We start from the raw sequence: 24,833 nt of genomic DNA, 5'->3' as shown, positions 1-24,833 counted from the left end.
TATAATGGACGTACCTTATCTTCCAATGTAGTTTCAACAAAACACAATTTTTGTTGTCTGTTACCATAACAATAGGTTACAAACATTTCTTTCAAGTGCTGAAAAGTGAATCTTCTTCTATTGTCTCTGAGGATAGATTTATACTGACTAAAAGAGCGTTCGACGTCACAAGAAGTAACTGGTACATAATTCAATTTCACAATGTCTGCTGGGGATAAGTCCAAGTTAATCTTCACTGTTGATTCACCACTCATCACAGCAACAACCTTTTGTAGTTCTTCATATCCAGGGTTTTTTGAAAGTACAGTGTCCACCTTAGCTCTTACTGCATCTGCAACTTTACCTCTACCACGATTCAGTTGTTCCACAGTACTATTTATAATTTCAAAACTTTCAGATAGTGAAAGGTGCCTATTTTGGAGACTTTTGAGCGTTTTTATGATGCATGAAAATGTATGCTGAATGTGAGCTAAGTCATTCTTCACACTTATGTCACAGGTAACTGTTTTCGCAGTATCAATTGAGACTGCATCTTCAGAGTCCAATGCAAGGAGAACATTGTTAATAGAGTCTACATGTTCGGCATAATATTCAACTGCTTCTAGCCATGTACCCCATCTAGTTAAAATTGGCTTTGGTGGCAATGGAATTTCAGGGTACATTTCTTTCAACACGTTAACTCTACTGGGAGCTTTGAGAAATACTTTTTTCACTGATGAAATCAACAAATCTACTTTAGGGAAATTGTCTCTGACCACTTCTGCCACACGATGAAATGCATGCGCCACACAAGTAAAATGAGTCAATTTAGGATATACAACAGATAATGCTTGTCCAGCTTTGACCATATAAGGGGCAGCATCGCTAATAAAGAATAACACATTATCGTACATAATACCCTTTGGCCACAGGATACCCATAGCTTCGTTGAACAGTTTAACTATAGTTTTGTTATTGCACTTTTCTAGAACATCACAATGTAAAAGAATTCGTTCAGAATATTGTTCACTTAACAAACCGATAACTACATTACCAACAAGTCTACCTTCTTTGTCGGGAGTCTCATCAATGGAAACCCAAATTGAACTATCTTTAATTTCATCTCTTATCTTCTGTATTGTCTCATCGTAGATGGATGGAGCATACGTCTTCCTAAGTGTTGACTCATCCGGGATTGTATGTTGAGTATATTTTTCAAGGAATTCCCTGAAGACCTTATTCTTTAGTTTGTAGAGAGGAATATCAGCAGAGATGAGAGAACGGCACAGGTCGATGTTAAACTCAGATCTTACATTCGATGTTGTTGGTTGTGTTAAAAACAATTGTCTCTGCTTGGAATTTAGTTGTTTGTTGGCCTGATGTTTACTAGTTGTAATGTGTTGTTGCACCAGGAACTTTTGTGTAGATGATACTGCACACTGACACAAATTACAAAATAATATTTTATTGTCAGTTGATAAACCATCTTCTTTAAATTCTGAAATGTAACTTGTTAGTTTTGATTTTAAATTGACTGAATGACGTACTTTTGGCATATTTACCGTCTTTATAGTATGATTTACAAAACTGAACCTATGTGTACTCTGACTGGCATTTAACTGTTGAGCTGCACAACTGAAGTCTGTTAAAAATTTTAAATTAAATTAATACAGTTTTGTAACTTACTTTCCCATTGTTGATAGGACTGCTAATTTTCAAATAACTCTGATGTTAAAGGGATTACTGAACATGTGTTTAAATCTCTATTGTTGAAATGTATTTTTAAAAGTTAATGGAATTTTGTTTTGTTTTATTGTTAAACCTAATATAATATGGACTGTTTTATATGAAATATGGAAAATATATGGAAATTAACGAAAATATGTACTAAACTCTAAAATATGGAAAAATATGGAAAATAAAAGTAGGATTTTTCAACCCTACACATTGTGAAACATAAAGATAATGCAAAATATAAATTATATTAGCTTTATAAGTAAATATGTATTTACATATAAATCCTTTCCCTGGTAATTATAATGTCTATCCATTAATTTGAACACGTCTGTAACTTACAAATCATGACACAAACTCAAATTTATCCTTGACGGTAAGGAAGGTAAACAAACTGGCAAATCCAACTGGCCGTAGTCTTTTTGGCGGCTGATCCACACCTGCCCCCGGGCGTGAGTTCGATTCCCGCTTGGTCTAATTTGATGGTTGCAATTTTTCCGAGATTTTCCCCAGCTGTAAGGCGAATATCAGGTAGTGACCTGGCGAATACTCTGCCTCATCTCGCTATCAAAAATTCTATTGACACTAAATAATTAGTAGTTTATAAGTTGATACAGAGTCATAAGCAGTAACATGAGCTGCAGCCAAGAAGTCAAAAGGAGGAGAGCAATGGCAAAGGAAGCTTTTAATAGAAGAAGAAGCATCTTATGCGGACCTGTGGAAAAAGAATTAAGGAAGAGACTAGTGAAGTGCTTTGTGTGGAGTGTGGCATTGTATGAAGCAGAAATATGGACACTGCGACGAAATGAAGAGAAACGAATAGAAGCATTTGAAATAAGGATATGGAGAAGAATGTAGCGTGTGAAATGGGCAGACAGAATAAGAAATGAAGCTCTGTTGGAAAGAGTAGGTGAAGATAGAATGATGCTGAAACTGATCAGAAAGAGAAAAAGGAATTGGTTGGGTCACTGGCAGAAAAGAAACTGCCTACAGAAGGATGAACTGGTGGGAATGGTGAACGGGAGAAGAGTTCGTGGCGGAAGAAGATATCAGATGATGGACGACATTAAGATATGTGGATCACATGCGAAGACTAAGAGGAAGGCAGAAAATAGGAAAGATTGGAGAATGCTGGGTATGCAGTGAAAGACCTGCCCATGGGCAGAACACATGCATATATGTATGTATGTATGTATGTATGTATGTATGTATGTATGTATGTATGTATGTATGTATGTATGTGTGTATGTATGTACGTATGTACCTATGTGTGTTCTTTTAGTAGATTATTTTACGACGCTGTATCAACATCTCAGGTTATTTAGCGTCTGAATGAAGTGAAGGTGATAATGCCGGTGAAATGAGTCCGGGGTCCAGCACCGAAAGTTACCCAACATTTGCTCATATTGGGTAAACAGAAGACCCGGAAAAAACCTCAACCAAGTAACTTGCTCCGACCGGGATTAGAACCCGGCCCACCTGGTTTCACGGCAAGACGCGCTAGACGTTACTCCACAGGTGTGAACGTATGTATGTATTATTAAGTTGCTTATTTAACGATGCTATATCATCTACTAGGTTATTTAGCGTCGATGGGATTGGTGATAGCGAGATGGTATTTGGCGAGATGAGGCCGAGGATTCGCCATGGATTACCTGGCATTCACCTTACGGTTGGGGAAAACCTCGGAAAACACCCAACCAGGTAATCAGCCTAAACGGGAATCGAACCCGCTCCCGAGACCGGCAGGCAAGTGCCTTAACTGACCGAGCTACGCCGGTGGCATGTATGTATGTATGTATGTATGTATGTATGTATGTATGTACTGTATGTATGTATGTACAGTATGTATGTATGATACAGAGTCGTTAAATAAGCTACTAAAAATCAAACAAAACTAGGTAAGTAGTATGTATGTTTCAACTGAAACGAATTCATCTTTTGTTTATAATATTATTTGAAAACGTCCAATGAAACAAGTTATAATTTCTATGGTTCTTGGTAAGACATGATAAACCAATAATTTCTTTATTTATGAAACAATTACTTCATGATTAATGGTATATAAGCTGTACTACAGAGCAACAAAAGATATAATCGGAACACGACATTAAAATTGACCTTCAATTATTTTAAAACGCGATTACAACAAAAATACTTAACCGGTCATTAAATTTAGAGTGGCACACGACTAAGATGAATCTTCACTTCACAAATTGCTTCCAATTCTTTTAGATAATGGGCAAGAGTAATATGACTGAGTGGGCATGTAGCAAGTGAGAAAAATGTGTTCCACGTGAAGTCGGCCCGAGGGTGGGACAAAATGACCTTGTTAAAAGAATCGGTTAGCGGAAAATGACGTAACAATCCATGGGAAAAGGCATTAGTTTGTTGTCATAAAAAAGCAATTTGTGCTTTTTAAAAATATTACGGCACATATCCGTTTTGGCAAAACAGGAAGATATACAACCTGCGGGCGGTCATAAATATACCGCGAATCGCAGCAATTCAGAGCATTTGTTCGAACGTGTCGTGCAAAATTATTGTGCTGCGAACACGATCTGTTACCCTGCTGTATCCAATAAACAAACAACTCCTTTGTTTACACATAGTTCCCTCCAAATACACAGTACTCAATAGCTAGTATTGTGTTATGTTACACAATCTTTCTTCTACCTTGTAATAACATTTTATGATCTGTAGCCCCAGATCGCCAAGCGTATCTCAGAGATTTTAAGTCTTAGAAACGGTAATTGTCTGAAGGCAGGTCGAATAGGTCCTACGTTATAGAATTGTTCTAGGAATCACGACGGAGAGAAAACATTCCTTGCTTTCGCTTCGAATCGAATCACCATGTGTTAGTCTGCAATCAATATTTAGAGGTGGCGGTTTTTCGTAAAGCGATAAAATGCGAAATGACCGATTGGGTAGGTTGCGATATTTGTTACCTGCACTATAGAGGTCGTTTGGTGCAATTATCGATAGTCGTTCGGGTCTTCCATACTGTGACCAGTCGGCTTGTCTATAACGAAGTACACTATCTACCAAAAAGTAATTGGGCATTGTTTTTGCCCCTTTAGAACCTCGTGGTACCACCTCTTGTTGCTATAACAGCAGCCACCCCGTCAGGCATTCTCTCCATTAGATTGTGTAGGATATCCATTGGAATGCGTCGCCATTCCTCTTGCAACATGGCACTCAGTTGGACAATGGAAGTTGGCCCCATGTTTCGGCGGCTACTATGCAGTGGTATGCAGACAATAATGTTCACCGGTTGGACTGGCCTGCACAGAGTCCTGATCTCAATCCCATCGAGCACCTTTGAGACGAATTGGGCCAGCGATTGAGGTCTCGGGAGAGGCGGCCAACTTCTATTGTCCAACTGAGTGCCATGTTGCAAGAGGAATGGCGACGCATTCCAGTGGATATCCTACACAAACTAGTGGACATGGTGGCTGCTGTTATAGCAACAAGAGGTAGTACCACGAGGTTCTAAAGGGCAAAAACAGTGCCCAATTACTTTTTGGTATATAGTGTATATATTTAAAGGCAGCTTATGTGCAATAAAGTTAATTTTTACTAGGAATGGACTAAAAAAAAAAAACAAGAGCCAGCCCCTTTACTTTTAGGAGCCATCACATTTCGACCAGACATGCAATGAGGAAACCATTCGAGCTAAGATATACATTTACTGAAATATATTAAATAACATTAAATATCTATGCATTCCAAACACTCGCTCTCAGAGATTCTCTGACGTTACATAGGACAATATCTTGAGATGCGTAACAAATTTAACGATAGTCTATTAATTTAAAAAGCACATTCGAGTTTCTTCCCACAACCGATTTTGTTAACTTTATGAATTAGCCGTAATGACATAAAAGAAATCGAAGTCTTTAAATATTTTGAACTCTATTTGAATTCAGGCACCACATACAATTTTTAGTCGTCATGGCTACGTGGCGCCCGGAATTCGTCTACCCCTGATTTTTAGAATAAGTAAAACGCTGCTAGTTACTTTAGATCTAATTAAAGTTCAGTATTAACAAATGAAAAAATATACATTTCAGCACAAACTTAAAATAAAACACATTATGAGCGCGTGCTTTACGAGTTTCTACACATTAGAATCAATGGCTGTAAACATTTTAAGTGTTTCAAATGAAAATTTTCTCTTTCTTTCTGATAAAATGTATTTTCTTCTTTCGTAATGAAGTGCTCGTTAGCACATTATTGTATTAGAGCACTCATTTCCACAAATCTACTTAAAATGATCTTTAAAATGCCCTTAAACTAATGAAAAAATGATATATCATTAGAAGAAAATGACATTTAAATATTATTCACCGTACTCGCACCACAGCTTCTTAAAAATTAGTCACCTTGTTTCAATGACTGCCCTGCAAATCTCGGAGAGAGGAGGCAACTTCCTGGAATTTGGCTGAGATAAAGGAAAATAATATGCAACAAAATTAAGGTTGTAATGGAAAACTATAGATTTTAATGGGGGTTTACAAAGCGTTTCAATCAGGGGTGGTCGGTAAAAGCCCTCACTTAAACTAAGCTGTTGTCAAGCATTTTATATTACTTCCGTTGTGTAAAGTGAGGCATTCAGTGGAATGAGGGATGGACTTCAGAGTCTGTTCCAAGCTACAAAACTCAAACTTCACTGTTATTCACTTATTCAGTAGGTAATTACTACTGACCTATTTGCTTAGAAAATGATTTAACAGATCTATCGGTGAAGAAGAAAGTAAAATGCATTCCAAATGACATAAAGGTTCTTCAAAGTATTAAAAATGGCCAAACAATGCCGAAAAAAATATTAAAATGACCTATTTGTTCAAAAACGTCAAAAAATGCAATATAATAAATATTTTTTTACGTTGCTATTAACATAGAAAGGAATTCTATATTAATAAGCACAGTCAATGTGAAAAATAAGAAAATGACTTTTCATCAACATCCGCACCCTATTCATTACCATCAGGCAGCACATGTTTGTCATTCTGGTTCATTGACATTGAGAGCTGCCCTACTATTTTTCATTCGGTAGAGATATAGTCCAAGCTCACACAACTTAACAGTTTCGGTACCAATTTCCTAGCTCTATCTGTCTGTCTGTCTGTCGGTCGGTCGGTCGGTCGATCGGTCGGTCGGTCCGTCCGTCCGTCCGTCCGTCCGTCCGTCCGTCCGTCCGTCCGTCCGTCCGTCCGTCCGTCCGTCCATCCATCCATCCATCCATCCATCCATCCATCCATCCATCCATCCATCCATCCATCCATCCATCCATCCATCCATCCATCCATCCATCCATCCATCCATCCATCCATCCATCCATCCATCCATCCATCTATCTATCTATCTATCTATCTATCTATCTATCTATCTATCTATCTATCTATCTATCTATCTATCTAAGGGAAGCGATGTTTATAACATTTAACATGGGTCCCACATGCATGACCCTCGCTCTAACCGGATTTCGAACCGAAGCTGTGTTCCTTAGCCATTGGCACACGCTATCGGCTTTACAATCATGCGCCGTTAATAACGAGAAAGTATTCTAATGAATTCGTGAAGGAATTGAAAATTAGAGGCATCGAAGTGATGGCGAACGGGTTGTCGGCACCTTTCAAAAGACAAGCAATTAAGACTACGGAAAGCACATTAGTCAAACAACAAAGAAAGGCGGCTTATGTTGACACAAGGATCTCATCATTATCTAGCAGTACATTTGTTTAATAATTTCCCTTTGTCCTGGCTGAAAAAAATGTTCTAATAATACCTTTTTCTTTCACAAATGTCTCCTAACTATTACGAGATATCCGACATTGTGTATGCTTGTCTTTTGCCTGGTTCTTTAACCTATTACATTGTACGAAACCTGCAGGAAACTCTCCGGAAAGTGAAACCGCTTGTTCAAGCGCCAGTTTTTTGTTTTGCAACGATAAAGCGACGTCGACTACGTAAGCCATGGGAATCTGGACTGAGATGTCTATTGTGTACCCAGGCTCTTATGTATTACCATATTCGTGTGTTATGAGTGCAAGGCTTTCAAGTGCGTAAGAATGAGTCCATACAGTCCATTTTTTTACAATGATTATAAACACTTTCACTGTCTCACGAGGGCCCGGAGGGAGTCGTGCTCCCCTGTACCCCGCCTTGTCAAGGTTAGGACCCCTCTGCAAGGCAGACTATATAGCGGACCCCCAACACACCCCCACTCGTCAGTCTAGAATTGTGTGTAGGCGACAGTGGCTTCACTTCCACGGGGTACCATGAAGATCAGCTGCAAGGTACGTAATGACGTGCCATGGTTCGCGTATCTGCAGCCCGGACTACATAGCGAGTTCCAATGCGATTTGACTTACAACGGTTACAACTATTTTGTTACGTGTGTATACAGTTCCTTTATGTACAGTCCTCGATCTCTTCAGTGTCCTTACAGTGCATTTGTTGAATTTGATAATAGTTTAAACATTAAAAATAGTAATTCACCTAACGGATAAGTTAAAAAAGCTTAAGGGGTTAGGTACAGCTTACAGCAGTAACATTTTGGAAATATTCAGCTTTTTTTCCTCCATTACTGTATCTTGTACAATAATGAAAATTGATATGTGTAAAACACTGTCCTTCTACTATATGAAAAAAAAAAATTACGATTTAAAAAAAAATACTTACTTTTTTTTTTTTTTTTTTTTCAAAATTCAATTCTCTGTGCAGTAATGAAGCGTTCCCCACGTAACTCAAAATCTGTCTAACATTCTGTGGTGAAATTTTTTGTATGTATTTATGCATTTCATATCTACAATATGATACAAGATCACTTCTCTACCTTTGATAGATTGTCTGATAAAAAATAAATTCATTTTAAAAAATTGTCAAATATCAGTATTTTCTTCTAACACAAAATAAAAAAAAAATATTATTTATTAAGAAATCGACCCTCCCAAGTACTAACATTGTAACTCATTTTTTACATTTTTCAGGAGATGAAAATGAAGTTTTAAAATATTCGTGTAAATTAGTGTATACAAAAATGTAGAGTAACAATAAGGTTTTACATACAATTGGGAAGGTTTAGAGCTATACAATGATAGTACTGGGAGAAAAAGAAACAATTTAAGACCATATTAAGCATAACTAGGACAACTCAAAACCATAAAAAATTGAGTTACAATGTTAGTACTTGGGAGAGTCGAAATGTAGTTGAAAGAGCATGATATTGTAAACATGAGTTTCAGCAATAAAATAAAAGAGAGAGAACATGAAAAAGTTAACAAGTTTATGAGTTGTGAGGGAAACGCTTCATCACTGCACAGTTAAAATTTTGAAAAAAAAAAAAAAGATATATATATATATATTTTTTAATCGTAAAAATATATATATTTTTTTCATATAGCAGTAGGACAGTGTTTTACACATTCCAATTTTCACTATTGTACAAGATACAGTAATGGAGGAAAAAAAATGTTGAACATTTCCAAAAATTTTACTGCTGTAAGCTGTACCTAACCACTTAAGGGGAGGTTAAAGGTTGAAGTGATCAAAACTGACAGGTTTCCATTAATTTTTTTTTATCTTGAAAACTACACAATTAATACTGACCAAATTTTCCAAAAAATTATATACGTGTGCCTTTCATATTATGCCACATAAATTTCATTCTGATTGCATGAATTGTTTAGCTCTTAAGATTGTTTCCCTTTTTTTTGGGGGGGGGGGGAAACAAAACATTGGCTTTTAATGTATTTTTCTAAAAAACAAAAACTATCAGAAACGGAAGTGTGGCTGTTTTTTCACACATATTACACATGTTACAATCAGAGAACCAAAGAATCTCCTATCTTCATTACCATCATATAAAAAAATATTTGTAATATTCAACATTTTCAATAAAAACATGTTTTCAGAACATTTAACATGCAGTATGAATGAGTCTTAAAACGTATCAATATGATTGTTCTTTACTTGGTGTAATAAACATCTGTACAACAAAAAATTGAATCAAACTGGAATTGTAGTTTCTCAGAAAAGGAACGTTGAAGATTGCAAAACGTCGTTTAAAAAACAGGGATAAAGATACATTTTATTATCAGTGCTATGTAGTCTAACATGCTTCAAAACATGTCATTTAAAGGTCGTAAATCATAACTTCAATAAACTGTATATTCTGATTCACAAAACAGCGGAAAATTTAATTAAATTAAAAGTGAAAATGTCATTTTTGATCATTTCAGTTTCCAACATTTCCTTAAATTGTATTATTATTATTATTATTATTATTATTATTATTATTATTATTATTATTATTGCAATTATTATTATTACAATTATTATTATTATTATTATTTATTATTACAATTATTATTATTATTATTATTATTATTATTATTATTATTATTATTATTATTATTATTATTGACTATGACATTAATTATTATTTTTGTTGAATAGCCCTATCAAAAATTTACAAATTACTTTACTGTATGTTAGAGTTGTAGTTTTTAAGAGCTAACCATAGCCCATATTTTTATATCTATATAAATACGTTTACACTCTTTTAAAAACATGATAAATGAAATTGAGAAAATATTTACAACAGCTATACATAACAAATATAAAAAAAAAACAATACTATTCAGAACCATAGTGGGCCAAGCGCCATTTACTAAAACTGTAGAAAACGAGGGTTAAAATGAAGTTATTACCATAATTCAATGGAAACCTATAGGAAGTAATATAAAGTATAAGTTACACATTAAAACTAAATGGTATGTCAATCTTCATTAAGCTATGGTATTCACTTAATTTTAACCTTTGCTTTCTCCGTTTTTAATAAATGGCGCTTGGCCCACCATGGCTCTGAACCCTTCATATAGCCTAGTCTAATGTTAAATTCATATGGACGTGATATTAAGTCATACAGGGTTCTTCAAAAAATATTAAATTGCAGTTACAATAAAATGGAGGATTCCTCAGACACGTCATATCTTGTATTTTTGAAGCGATATTTTCAAGAACACTAAAAATGTAGCAGGTTCAAACCTCATAAGTCCTGGGACATTTGCTGATCTATTATTAAAGTTCAACATAATTCTACACTTCAAAAAAAAAAGTCACTGACATGAGGAAAAATGCTGAAAAAATTCTGCAGGTTATAGTTAGGGTACAAATGCAGGTACATTACACTATACTTTGGATCTCTGCACATACATCTTATATCGTAATCATGTATGAAGTATGGTATAGTATACTATACTCTCAGCACTCTGGAAGTTATTATTACGAATACCATAGTCCAATCTCTGCACATTAAAAACTTCTTGACAGAGATAAGTAACGTATTACCACAGTCTAGTATATACAGTCACGAAGCTCAATATGTAGTAAATATGCATCCATAGATAGTTGCTAACCACTAGGATCGCTACTATCGTCCCATTACAGACAATGCGAAATAGTACCGGCACAGTCTAATGTTCCTAGTACCCTCAACAACTCAAGCTTCGTGAATGTACCGGTATATACTAGACTGTGGTATTACCATATCCATAGTTCACTCATTGACAAGTTTATTTCACTATTTCGATCCCGATCGCATAACGATTACGTTCCATTCTAAGCAATTGAGCCGTTCGTGAGATGTATCTCAACAGAAAACAAGTTGTTTATCATAGACGTCATGATTTTATTTACTACTGCTATGGTAACGTGTGCGTATAGTTTACCTGGTACGAGCTTTCAGTTATAAATCATACTCAAATAAATGGAAAGAAATTCGCCAATTTGTGTTCGTACTGGCGTAGTTAACTTTCAACTGACCTTTCATTAAGTTCATTTCGAAGCAAGGCAATGCTTGCAACATACTGCCAGATTACAGAATTTCAGTAACACCAGGCTTGTTCCAATGTTCATTATCGTGTAATGTAATGGTAGTGGTAATTCTTCATAGAACGTATATATGTATCGAGACAGGCCGTCAGATTATTAACACGAGAAAACCGAAAGTTCTTAAGAACCAAAACCTGTCCTGCAGTCACTTTTTCTACTAAAAATCTCATACCATCTGCTACAGATCGAATTCATATCTTCTCAAATTATTAAAAGCAAATGAAAAATTCTCGAACTAAAATCATACAACTGCTGTCCTTAGCGAATAAAGGGATGAAAAAGACAGATCAACAGAATATATTATTTCAGGTGACTGGAAAAGTGATATAGCCTAGGTCTGTTATAGACCATTGGGAATACGATCTTTGAGACAGTCTCTGAAACGATGTCATGAATCCTTTTAGATATCAGCAGATGACTGGGTTCAGTGCTTGATCAAGATGATGATGATGATGATAACTTCGACGATTAAGTGTACGTCAGAAAATAGACTTCACTAACTACGGCGCCTTTCGAAAAATTGTATAGACCTAGACAAGTAACAGCAGGCTTGGTATTGATTCAGTGGATCAGTTTTCGGCTATAAAATCTAGCGATTTATATATTACATTACAGATGTCATTAAATTGACTTAACTTGTAAATGCTAAAACTGTCGAGTCCTGCAAATATAGCACGACATTTTTTGTACGTAATATGCCTAAATATTATATATCACTGTTCTAATGTAACACTGCAGTGGTTTGTCTATTCCCTACCGCACTATGGGATTGTCAAAGAACACCCAGCCATGGACGGAAGATTAATTCTTCCATTTCCACACCGGGAATCGAACCACGGACTGTTGGGTTGTGAAGCGCATACGCTAACCACATAGCCATAACAATGGACTGTGTAATCATAATATTCAAAACATGTACACTAGAAATCTACTGTTTTATTATTTTGTTCTCATATATTGCATAAATATCCAATTAAGAGAAATATCAGTGCAGTAAATAAATTCTCAGATACTATTTCGAAAATTAGTCTGCAGTTCTTTACTATATTCCGTTTATAACTTCGATTTATTGTAACATTCTTACATTAAAAATATGAACACAATATTTAAAACAGCGCTAAAAAGGTTTTCTTTATTAAACAATTAAAAAATCAGTCATGTCGTTAACTTAGGCTAATTTAAGTATAAGTTTCGTGTAATTCAAATACGAGTCTAGTACATTCTATAAAAAATACAGGGTGATTCACGATAATTTACCGTCCTTTACGGATATTATTTCCGAAGACATTCTAAGCAAAAAGTGTAATATAAACTTGGGTCCTATTCTCAAAATTAACAGAGTTACGTTTCGTCATTGGAACGCATTGCTGTGAACGCGTGATCTTGGCCAGCGTGCAGTCAGCAGCCAGCGCGAGCGCTACGGAAATCAAAGATAGCCGTATGCAGTTACGTAGAGCGACGAGTGCCGTTCACAAGCGTGCGGCCAAGTGTACTCGAGCGGACGGCGACATTTTTTAAAATGTGTTGTAAACTCTCCAAGACTGTAAATTAGGATGCAAAATTGAACTGCAAATAATTAAGTCTGTGGAAGTGGTGTGATTTGTAATACAGTAGAACCTCTACTATCCGTGGTAATGAAAGGGGTGGAGTGAACGGTTAATCGAAAAAATCGGATAATCCGTACCATAAAAATTTTCATAAACTAAGTACATAATATTTTCGTAATTTCCTTCATGGTCTTTTCTTTTAATACGCTAGGTAGTGGATCAGAAGTTCACTAATTTGTCTGTTTTTTTACAATTCATGTTCGATTTTCCGATAAGTCAGTTATTAAATCATTATTTATTATAGTTAAGTGTGGTTTTCAACGACGGATTTTTAATGGTCAAGGAAACTCCTTGTGACCACTGTCTGTCGAAAGATAGGAATAGTAGAGGTCTCATGTTGTAGATTTACAAATTTTATACAGTTTATATTTTGTTTTTCATTACCCTAAATCGCGCCCAGTTGTAATTCCTATCTTGTATTGTGATGCGAGATGAACCACATTTTCTTTTTTCCTAAACCACTCAATTATTTTCACTTTTTCCGTAGTACATGTTTTCTTTTGACACTTGTAGAAGACATTTTACACAGAAATTAAACAGTAGGGCCACTCGAAGAGTAGACCATAATGCGTAAGGGTAAAGATTTGTAAAAAAAAAAAACAATATGTAGAAAAAATTCGTAGTAATATAATTTACTGTACTTCATATCTTTTTTCTGCGAGAGAGAAAGACAGTCGGATAATCCACCAATCGGTTAATAGGGTGACGGATAATCGGGGTTTTACTAATTGTTGTGATAAGTGCGTAAGAATAATGTAATTTTCTAGTTAAAAATAGAAAAAGATGTTTGTAGAAAGCAACTAAGGATTCACAGCACATTTTTTTGCTTCCTAATACTTGCCAATTAAAGAAATGATACTTCTGAATGGTTCATTCTCTATTTGTATTATTCTTTTACCTTCAAACTAAAGAAAAAAACGTATTTTACAAACAACTTTAAATTAGTGTAACTCTGAAAATATTGAGAACAGGAACTATGTTTATATGACATGTCTTCAGAAATAAGCTTCGTAAAGGACGGTAAATCTTCGTGAATCATCTTGTATATCATCTAGTACGGTACAAGAAAATTTTATCACTATTTCAATTGAGTAATTTCGAGAACATAATTATTCACAATATTCATTCTTGAAGACTGCAAATTACAATGTTGCAGGGAAAAGATAAATGTAATAATACGACCATTTCAAATGTGAGTGCCTCATAGGAGCCAGTAGTTTGCCAATTACGTGCTGACTTGCGCAGAGGGCAGCTGTAGCAGCGTCATGGTGGCTTGTGGCGGTCGCGCTGAGCAACGCTGCGCCCGCTGAGGAGCAGACACAGCCCAAGGAGGGACAGGAGGCGCAGTCTCAGGAGCAGGTCGCCATTCTCAAGCAGATCAACCGCGTCAACGACGACGGCTCCTACACGTTCGGCTACGAGGCCGCGGACGGCAGCTTCAAGATCGAGACGCGCGACGTGCTGGGCAATGTGAAGGGCATGTTCGGCTTCATCGACGAGACGGGGGAGCTGAAGCGGGTGTCGTACTCGGCGAGCAACAACACGGGCTTCCAGTCCACCGGCACTCTGGCCCCCACCTCGGAGGGAGAGGCCAAGCAGGCGATTCCTACGAGAACTCCTGCTTCAACACCGCCGCTGCTGTACCAGCAGATCATCAGACCTCTGCAGGCGGCGCCAGGCGACGCACAGGTGACGACGCGTCGCCCCATATTCCGATCTCCGGTTCTCACCACCACTACGGGCAGGCCGGTGGAATCGACGACGCGAAGACCGGTGCTGCTGTACGCCCAGCAAGGCGTCACCGAAGCGCCTGAGCCAGTTACCAGATCTGCCGTGATCCAGTCAATACCCCGCGTCCGTCGTCCGACGGAAGTACCGAGCTCAACCGAGAGACCTCAGGGAACCACCACGACCAGGAGGCCCGTCCTGTACGGACAGTACATTCGACAACAGCCGGGCCTTCCTGGGGGCCAGCCTGTGAAGCAGATCTTCGTCACACCGGCGCCCGTTGACGAGACCACCTCGCCGCAGCCAACCGGAGTCGTGTACGGCCACTACATCCGTGCCACGCAACCCACCGACAGAACAACACCACCCGGACCGCTGCTTAGGAGAGTCGTGCTCGCTCGCAGACCTTCTGACGTAACTCCAAGTACGGAAGCACCGACACGCGTCCCTGTGACCCTGCATGCGAAGCAAACACAGGAAAGTAAGGACGACACAGACGGGAACAGACATGTAGCTAAGGGAAACAACTTGAGGCGACAGCTCTCACCGGACAGGAGCATCAACCTCGCACCGGGAGTGCAGCTGCCTCCGCAAGTTCTCAGGCCACGCCAGACAGGAACTGACGACGCCGGAGACGTATACGGAGGCTCCATCGGAGGAAGCCCGCGTCCAATTCCAGCCACACCATTCAGGGGGCTATTCGCGCCTATGCAACCTCGTGCTGTGCAGAACGCGCTTCTGCAAAGCCAGCTGCTGCAAGGTATAGCTGGCATTAGGCAGAGACCGGGCTATCCACAAGACGAGCTAGACCCTAGAATACCTCCAGGTGCCATCCCATCTGCAGTAGGTGGTTCTGTCAGAATTCCTGTAGGTGTGATAAGAGGCGGAGTACTGGATCCGAGAGTGCCACCTGGAGCATACCAATATTCACCTCCAGGCTATCAATATCCTCTTCAGGGACCTGACCCCGATCTCCAAGATCAACTACTCCAGGTTCTACTTGGACGCCAACAAACACAATCACGTCAACCACCATATGTAAACGATTATAATTACCGCCAGCGAAACCAAGTGCCATCACTAACGCCATTCCAGCTTGCCTTGATGATGACGCTAGGTGAGAATATACCACCTGAACTTCTTGACGATCCTTATCAGCAACAAGTAAATAGGCAGCAGCCAGTTTACAATCCTCAACAAGTTCCATACTCTCGTCAAAACATTCCGTACCCCGTTCCTTACAACCCGCAACAAGTACCTTACAACCAGCAACAGGTACCTTATAATCAACAGCAAGTACCGTACAATCAGCAGCAAGTGCCTTACCCACAAGTACCGTACAACCAACAGCAGATTCCTTACAACCAACCACTCCCCTACGACCCTCAGCAGCAGCAGATCTACCCGCCGCAGTACCAACAACCGTATCCGGGCAATTATCAAGGTCCAATTGCTTTCCCGAGCCAGATTCCCTACCATCTAAGAAGAAGACTGCGTTACAGACCACAGCCTGCATATGGTCAGCCTTTGCCTTACGGAAATGGGCAACCTGTTCCTCCAGATTATTACCAACAACCTCTTCCTTATGCAGGGAGAAACCCTCCAATCGGGTACCCTCAGGACTACCTGCCAGACGAATACAGGGACGCCCTCATATTAAGAATGCTTCTAGCTGTTCGAGCAGCCCAACAGCAGGGAAGGGGACAGCACAGGCCAATTGAACATAACCCGAATATTCAGGAACGTTCACAGCCTTTCTTTGCGCACGACAGTACCACAACCTCCACCACCACGGTCAGGCCTCGAACTCTCGCTCCAGTGCGAAATGTGCAGATACTTGATCCCGTAACAGAAGAATCGACTGCAAAGAGGTCGACGAATACGCCCACAAGATCTTGAGTCTGACAAGTTCGGTTTTCTTTCAAACTGACTTTTGAAAGAAAATTAGACACATGTTATTCGTGTTGTATTAGAAATGCGAATTAATTTCGACTTCGGCCAAATTGATCTCGCATATCGTATGTGTCGGAGTGAGTGTCCCATTAAGTAAATCCTGCGTCCTACTTCTGCTTGTTATAGACATTATTATTCAGGAATTTTGTCCATCCATTTGTTTGCTTTTGTAACTTGTTGAAATCAGTATTTATTGTTTTGTAAATAAGTAGTGTAAAATAGAACAGCGGTTAACAAAAATCTGGATGTGGCAAACGACTCGCTCAACAATTTTAAGTCCAAATTGTTAATACGATGTAATTTATTCCAGCAATTGAAACTTAAATTTAGTGTAAAAAATCTTTCTATGATTAATTTTTGCTGTCAGATCAGACACTTAATCGTTCTGTGGGTTTCTTGCCACATTTTGGTTTACTTATGTAACCGGCAGGAGGTATTTTTGTACGTTTGTATGAAATGGATAGCAATACTGGAATTATCCATGCTGTGATAGTTGAAATAAAATAAATAAAAATCATACATACTTATTTCGGTGTAAAGTATCATTGCATTGAAAGCTTATCGCATGATTATCTATAAAATGATTACGCTATCAGATTATGATTATTGTGGCGTCTGTACCATAGGCAAGACTTCCAATTTTTAACTCTATATTACGTAAAACAGCAGATTTCGCATCAAATGAAAGTTAAACTATGAAAATATATTATTAATGAACAAATTTATAAATTGTACCCATTATAATGGCTGTAAGGACAACTTCGAGAGATGTTGCATAATCAGGACGAAGGACAGAGAGACCTGGAGAAGTCTGCTGAAAGAAGCTCCAAGGACCGAGGACTAATCTTTCCTGAGTGGCGTAACGGAAATGAGAGAACACGATCACCTTGCTAAGGAAGAGACCCCTACTATTCCTACGGATCCCTCGGGCTAATTGTAATTCTAATTCTAACACTGAATGCTATTTTGAACATCCAACATAATGATTCTACAGTTAGCCATTAAATTTCAATCAAGAATTAATATCTAACAAAATTATGCAAAAATTTTTTTCTTTATCATTATAATCACTAGGGAACATATTTTGTCCCTGGTTGTACGGATGTAGTTATTAGCTGTAAATAGACTATATTAACGTCACGTCATATTTGACGCGTGCCACAGATACTATCAGGGAACACTTTCATCTTGTTTGTGCGCAGCTGACGTTCTATTCATGATTCAAAACTAGACCTCATAGATTGTTTACAAAGCACTATAGTGATAAAGACTGATAATACGATGATCTTTCATCATTTGTTCATTTATTTACCTAATTCGTTTATTTTTACTGTTACAACATAAGGCCTTCTCTCCCACAGAACTAGCATTAAAATACATAGTAAATATAAATAACAGCAATACAGAAAACATTGGAATAATAATAATAATAATAATAATAATAATAATAATAATAATAATAATAATAGCAGAAAAATGTAGATGTATTTTGTTACATGTAACTCCAAGAGTTAAACAGTTACAATAATTTAATGTTAAATAAGACAATTTGCACAGTATCAATGAAATGAAATTTCTTAATGAAGAAGAAACTGATATATTAAAAATAAAGTTATGTTTGGAGAAAGATCATTCTAGAAACGAAAAACATCTTTTTGACAATCGGCTTTTGAAAGCAGCTGATGTTTGGAGCCCCTTTATACACTATCATATAGTATTTACAGAAGAAGTAGGCTATAGTATGAATAAAATACCTTGCATTACAATACACAACTTACTTACTTACTTACAAATGGCTTTTAAGGAACCCGCAGGTTCATTGCCGCACTCACATAAGCCCGCCAACGGTCCCTATCCTGTACAAGATTAATCCAGTCTCTGTCATTATAACCGATCTCTCTCAAATCCATTTTAATATTATCCTCCCATCTACGTCTCGGCCTCCCCAAAGGTACAATACACAACTTACTTACTTACAAATGGCTTTTAAGGAACCCGAAGGTTCATTGCCGCCCTCACATAAGCCCGCCAGCGGTCCCTATCTTGTGCAAGATTAATCCAGTCTCCATCATCATACCCCACCTCCCTCAAATCCATTTTAATATTATCCTCCCATCTACGTCTCGGCCTCCCTAAAGGTCTTTTTCCCTCCGGTCTCCCAACTAACACTCTATATGCATTTCTGGATTCGCCCATACGTGCTACATGCCCTGTCCATCTCAAACGTCTGGATTTAATGTTCCTAATTATGTCAGGTGAAGAATACAATGCGTGCAGTTCTGTGTTGTGTAACTTTCTCCATTCTCCTGTAACTTCATCCCGCTTAGCCCCAAATATTTTCCTAAGCACCTTATTCTCAAACACCCTTAACCTATGTTCCTCTCTCAGAGTGAGAGTCCAAGTTTCACAACCATACAGAAGAACCGGTAATATAACTGTTTTATAAATTCTACTTTTAGATTTTTGGACAGCAGACTGGATGATAAGAGCATAATAACACGCATCTCCCATATTTATTCTGCGTTTAATCTCCTCCCGAGCGTCATTTATATTTGTTACTGTTGCTCCAAGATATATGAATTTTTCCACCTCTTCGAAGGATAAATTTCCAATTTTTATATTTCCATTTCGTACAATATTCCCGTCACGAGACATAATCATATACTTTGTCTTTTCGGGATTTACTTCCAAACCGATCGCTTTACTTGCTTCAAGTAAAATTTCCGTGTTTTCCCTAATCGTTTGTGTATTTTCTCCTAACATATTCACGTCATCCGCATAGACAAGAAGCTGATGTAACCCGTTCAATTCCAAACCCTGCCTGATTCGCAACAATACACAACACTGTACATAATAGTGTAAACTAATAATGTTTGACCAATGTAGGCCTACATTCTTTATAATAGTATACTTAGTAAAAATTGCGTATTCTAGTGTACAGTAGTGGCAAAAAAACCGAACCGACGGAATAATCAAAGCCCCCGAAATGAGCCACGCCCGCATTCACAAGATAGCGAGTAATCTATTGAAATTGTTGTAGATTCGACTGCTGACGTGGCGCATTTCGAAAGCCATTAGAAAATAAGCTGGTAAAATTCATGTTCTGGGAATAATAAGTTAATTAAGTAGTAAAATATCGCTGCAATCGAAAAGTGTTGGGAATAAATTTGAATAAGGAACAAAAAAAAAAAAGTTTCCTTCCCAGGCAGGATTCGAACCACTAAAGTCTTAGTTACCAGTCTATCGCGCTGTCACTGTGAACAAGGTTCTGAAATCAGCTACAAGGGTCGGTCCGGTTTTTTCTGCCACTACTATACATAGATAGTGTAAATAATATAAATTGTAAATATTGTGTAATAGTTAAAGTGATCTGTGTTTTGTTCTGCTCAACTTGCCGAAACAGGAGACGCGTGAACAGACAATAGTAGTAATATGCGTTACAAGAGCGGTATGTTGACGTTTTCATGTTCGAGGAAAAGACTGAAAAAGCGAAACGTAGTTGAGCTTTTTTAATTTCCGAGAACTTGAAAACAAACATACCGCTCGTGTATCGTACATTATTTTGTGCGAAGATAGTTTATTACATACCTGAAAGACGAATGTCTAATTAGTTGCAATGAAATCTCCATGTTGGTTTCTGTTTAATGACGGCAACTTCGAAAAACCAAAATATCTTTCTTCAACATTGTTGCTATAAAATATTTTCTGTGTTTACTATACTCCAGCAGGCTGTGATATACGTCTGTCTTTTTTTCCCCCAGTCTATAAATGCGAACTTAAAACAAACGGTAAGGTTATGTAGTGATTTATTTTTCATTTTAATATTTTAACAATATTATTTATATAACATATTGCAGTAATAACATCCGCATCTGGAATCTTGTTGATTTTTTCACGGCTTCCTTAATGTTACTTGTATCAGGAATACAATAAGTTTCGTGGAATAGTAGGCTTTACTTAATTTTTGCAAATATTTAAAGACAATAATTAACATTGCAATTTAGGTGAAATTGCAGTGGTAAGTTTCCAATTTATAATTATTACTATGTTAAACGTCTCTAAAAATAATATGTTAAAAGCCTAAAGCAGTAAAAATGAATGTCGCGCTTAAGCGGTAAGAAGAGGGAAATTTTTATGTGTGTTACGTTGGAAATACTGAATGTGGTATTTCACACTTACCGCGTATTGGTTCTGTGCGGAAAACAAGCAAATACGCACGATCTCGCACAAAAAGTACTTTGTTTTCTAGATGTACGCACTCATTGGCTAGAGTAAAAACTCCAGCAATACTTAAGCTTGTAGCCTCCTGAGATAACTTAACTACAACGAGGCCAAATGTCTATTTCCAAAAGATTTATTGCATATACTTCTAACTCTTGCCTACAAGCTTTACGTCAGTGCGGGGAATCAAATTCCTCAATCAATTCCAAGATTTCTGTAACGCTTGTATTTCTTCTGTTTTAAAACGAGCAGTGAGAAAACGAAAAGAAAAAAAAAAAAAGGCTTAAATGCTAGTAGCCAATTAAACTACACCCTGATAACGAATAAAATAATATTTTTTCTTGTCTTTATTTACCTGGATGTAATATTTTCGTGAACGAAATAAATTCCTTACAATAGTTTCTTCTAGGAGGGAAGATAATCCGTAGGTCCCCTGTCGTAGGTTTACAGCACATAAAAATCCTGTTTTCATAAAGGATTCTCGAGAAATTCGCGTAGGTAATTTCTCGCTAATATTAGAAATGTAAAGATACTCTTTCTCGAATATAAAGCAGAAGTGTTCAACTGTATATGAAGAACAGGCAGCTATCCCTAGATCGCTAGAAGACAGATTTCACTCAGATAAATGCCGTCTATTTTTTACTGTTATGGATCGAACGCGACATCCGAGGAAATGGTATGCACATTTCACCTGGATCGATAGTGGAAAGGTTTTGTGTTGTGTAGTGTGGACAGATAACACAGGCTGAAGGGATGTCAAGGTTAGAGCAGTAGCATATAGGTGACTTTCATTCAATACAGTTCGGATTAGTGAATGGTAGTGCAGATTAGAACAGGGAATCTTCACTTTCATATATATATATATATATATATATATATATATATACAGTATATATATGAAGGAGCATCTTCTGCGGACCTCTGGAAAAAGAACTTTTTTTATTTGGTTATTTAAAGACGCTGTATCAACTACGAGGTTATTCAACGTTGATGGGATTGGTGATAGTGAGATGGTATTTTGGCGAGATGAGGCCGAGAATTCCCCATAGATTACCTGACAATTGCCTTACTGTTGGGGAAAATCTCGGAAAAAACCCAACCAAGTAATCAGCCCAAGCGGGAATCGATCCCGCGCCCAAACGCAACTCCGGATCGGCAGGCAAGAATGGAACGTGTCAGAATAAGAAATGAAGGTGTGTTGGAAAGAGTGAGTGAGGAAAGACTGAAGTTGAAAATGATCAGGAAGAGGAAAAGGAATTGGTTGGGTCACTGACTGAGAAGAGACTGTCTACTGAAGGATGCACTGGAAGGAATGGTGAACGGGAGAAGAGGTTGGGACAGAAGAAGATATCAGGTAATAGACGACATTAAGATATATGGATCATATGAGGAGACAAAGAGGAAGGCAGAAAATAGAAAGATTGGAGAAAGCCGGATTTGCAGTGAAAGACCGGCCTCAGGCAGAACACTGAATGAATATATTCAGCTTTTCGTGAAGAATAATGTAATTATATGCCCAGCGATCTAGGGATATTGATGATCTTGAAGCAAACGATTTCTCAGCTTTAGGAAAATTATTTTTAAGATGTGAAATCACGCAGTGAAGGGATTAACTTCACGATGTGAATTTGTTGTGTACGCAACGATGGCACGTTGAGATCTAATGTAGCCAAAATTTCCATCTTTCTAGAAATATAGAATAGAGGCTATTTACATTTACTGAAAAATAAGTAGCAAGAGTTTTCAAGTTACCGGTACAGCATTTTTATCTCCCAAGGATCACCAGGTGCACTTACAAACAGGGATTATTTTCTTATAATATAAGCACGAAAAGAACTTAGTATCAACTTTAGTCAAGTTCACTTATTTTCAGCGAAGAATCTTCATCATTTTTTTCAGAGCAAAGTTCTCAATACGAACTTTTCCGAAACCAAGAACTTGTAGTATAACATCTGTTTAATTTTATTATGCATATAAAATCACTTAAGACATTTAAACCGGAAATATTCTACATATATTTAGTGTCTGTTTCTAAATCCTTGCGCATAAGAACTTGATTCCGGTTTGGTAACTGACATATGATAAATATTAAGAGCACTTAAATGAGATGCAACTTATTTCCACATTAGTTTCACCTATTCTTCATTTTCCTCGTGTTTAGTGTTGCGATTTAGGATTTACGTAAGTTTTACATATTTTAACATTTCATAATGTGTAAATTAGACCGAAGATAAGGTCAGTGAATCATGTGTGATGCGCAACACCTTTCAGGAAGTGACAGAGTGAGTGAGAATCATGATGGGTGACTAAATGTTAGGTAAGACTATGTTTTCACGGAAGACCTGAGAGATGCCGTGTATGAGATTATAAAGAAAATCCTCATTTTTATACGTTGTTCTTCAGCATTCTAAACACATCTCAAACTCATATCTATAATGACGGAATTTATATGATGTAGGTTTTAAAATAGAGACGATATTTATATAATTCTTATCTATACTAGCACAGTAAAATCTAAGTATTTGGAACATATGTCATAGAAATTAGGCTTCAGGTTTCAAAATCCTTCGTGTCCAGTATCTATCGTTTTCCATAAATCACAAGAAATGTGTAGGGCCTATGGTGTTTTTTGATAATCTACTTAAAAGTAGGCTATATATTAGAAGTCAATAAAAAAAGAAAATCAGTCTGCAAACTTTCATTCTTCAGACTTTAAGGATAATGACTATAGAAGAGAATTTCATACACTTTAAAATCCCAAAATATGCATTCATTCATGCACTATCAAACTATGAAACATGCACGATCAAGCGAAAAATACATTAAAATATGCACTTTCATTTTTGTTCTAAATTTCTTATTTCACTTCACTTTTTTTGTACAGTTTACAACTAACAACATTTCTAAATTGGTTTCTGTGAGATTCCTGTGCTTGTCAGTCAATATGCTTTTCTAGGCAGAGAATGACCTCTCTACATCGCAAGAAGTTATGGGTGCAAACTTGAATGAACCATTTTCCGATATTTAGTTTCTTTTTCTTTTCCTTCTTCAATCCTGATTCCTGAAGATAAAATAAGGGACATAAAAATCGAGAAACTGAGGTGTCCACTCAAAACCATTAAAACATGAATTTAAACAGAATATAACGTATATTATATGCATAATTTAGCAAAATATTGCTTAAATATGCATTATGCATGTTTTTATCCTCAAAAAAATCTAAATATTCACGGAAAAAGTACACACATTTGAAACTGGAGAATAATGAAATTGATAAGTACTAAGTTTGAGCTATGACCTATGTTCCTATAGAAACATGCATTTGCATGGAATTATCATCTCTAATGATAACAAAGTAAGATATACTATTTTGGAAATGATGTTGATTGGAACCTTACCACAGTCTACTATACAGTCACGAAGCTTGAGTTTTGAGGGTGCTAGAAACAATAGTGTGTGACGGTACTATTTTGCATTGCCTGTAATGAGACGATATTAGCGATCCTAGTGGTGAGCAACTATATGTTTGCATATTTACTACGTATTGAGCTTCGCGATTGTATATACTAGGCTGTGACCTTACACTGAACAATGCGGTTTCTGAAGCTACAAATCAGTGATTTGGGTATTTGGAACCACAACAAATAATTGGCGCTGAATAACTTTATGATACAGTATCTTCATCACTATGTTAACTTTTGCAATTTACCT

The 24,833-nt window shown here is 37.2% G+C and overlaps 2 protein-coding genes across 2 annotated transcripts in view; one reads left to right on the top strand and one right to left on the bottom strand.

The window, feature by feature from the left end:
* LOC138716301 (uncharacterized transporter slc-17.2-like) overlaps positions 1-24,833 on the bottom strand; it is a 341,565-nt gene that overhangs the window by 156,333 nt on the left and 160,399 nt on the right. The window lies entirely within an intron of this gene.
* Positions 7,943-17,428, top strand: LOC138716293 (uncharacterized). Its single transcript, XM_069849227.1, has 2 exons — positions 7,943-8,015; positions 14,466-17,428. Exons 1-2 carry the CDS (start codon positions 7,998-8,000, stop codon positions 16,845-16,847), a joined length of 2,400 nt encoding a protein of 799 aa, XP_069705328.1. The 5' UTR covers positions 7,943-7,997; the 3' UTR covers positions 16,848-17,428.

The sequence above is a fragment of the Periplaneta americana genome, chromosome 16 (assembly GCF_040183065.1).
Source record: "Periplaneta americana isolate PAMFEO1 chromosome 16, P.americana_PAMFEO1_priV1, whole genome shotgun sequence".
Lineage (NCBI taxonomy): Eukaryota > Metazoa > Arthropoda > Insecta > Blattodea > Blattidae > Periplaneta > Periplaneta americana.
The sequence above is the reverse complement of the archived record's forward strand: the minus strand, read 5'-3'. Positions and strand labels throughout refer to the sequence as shown.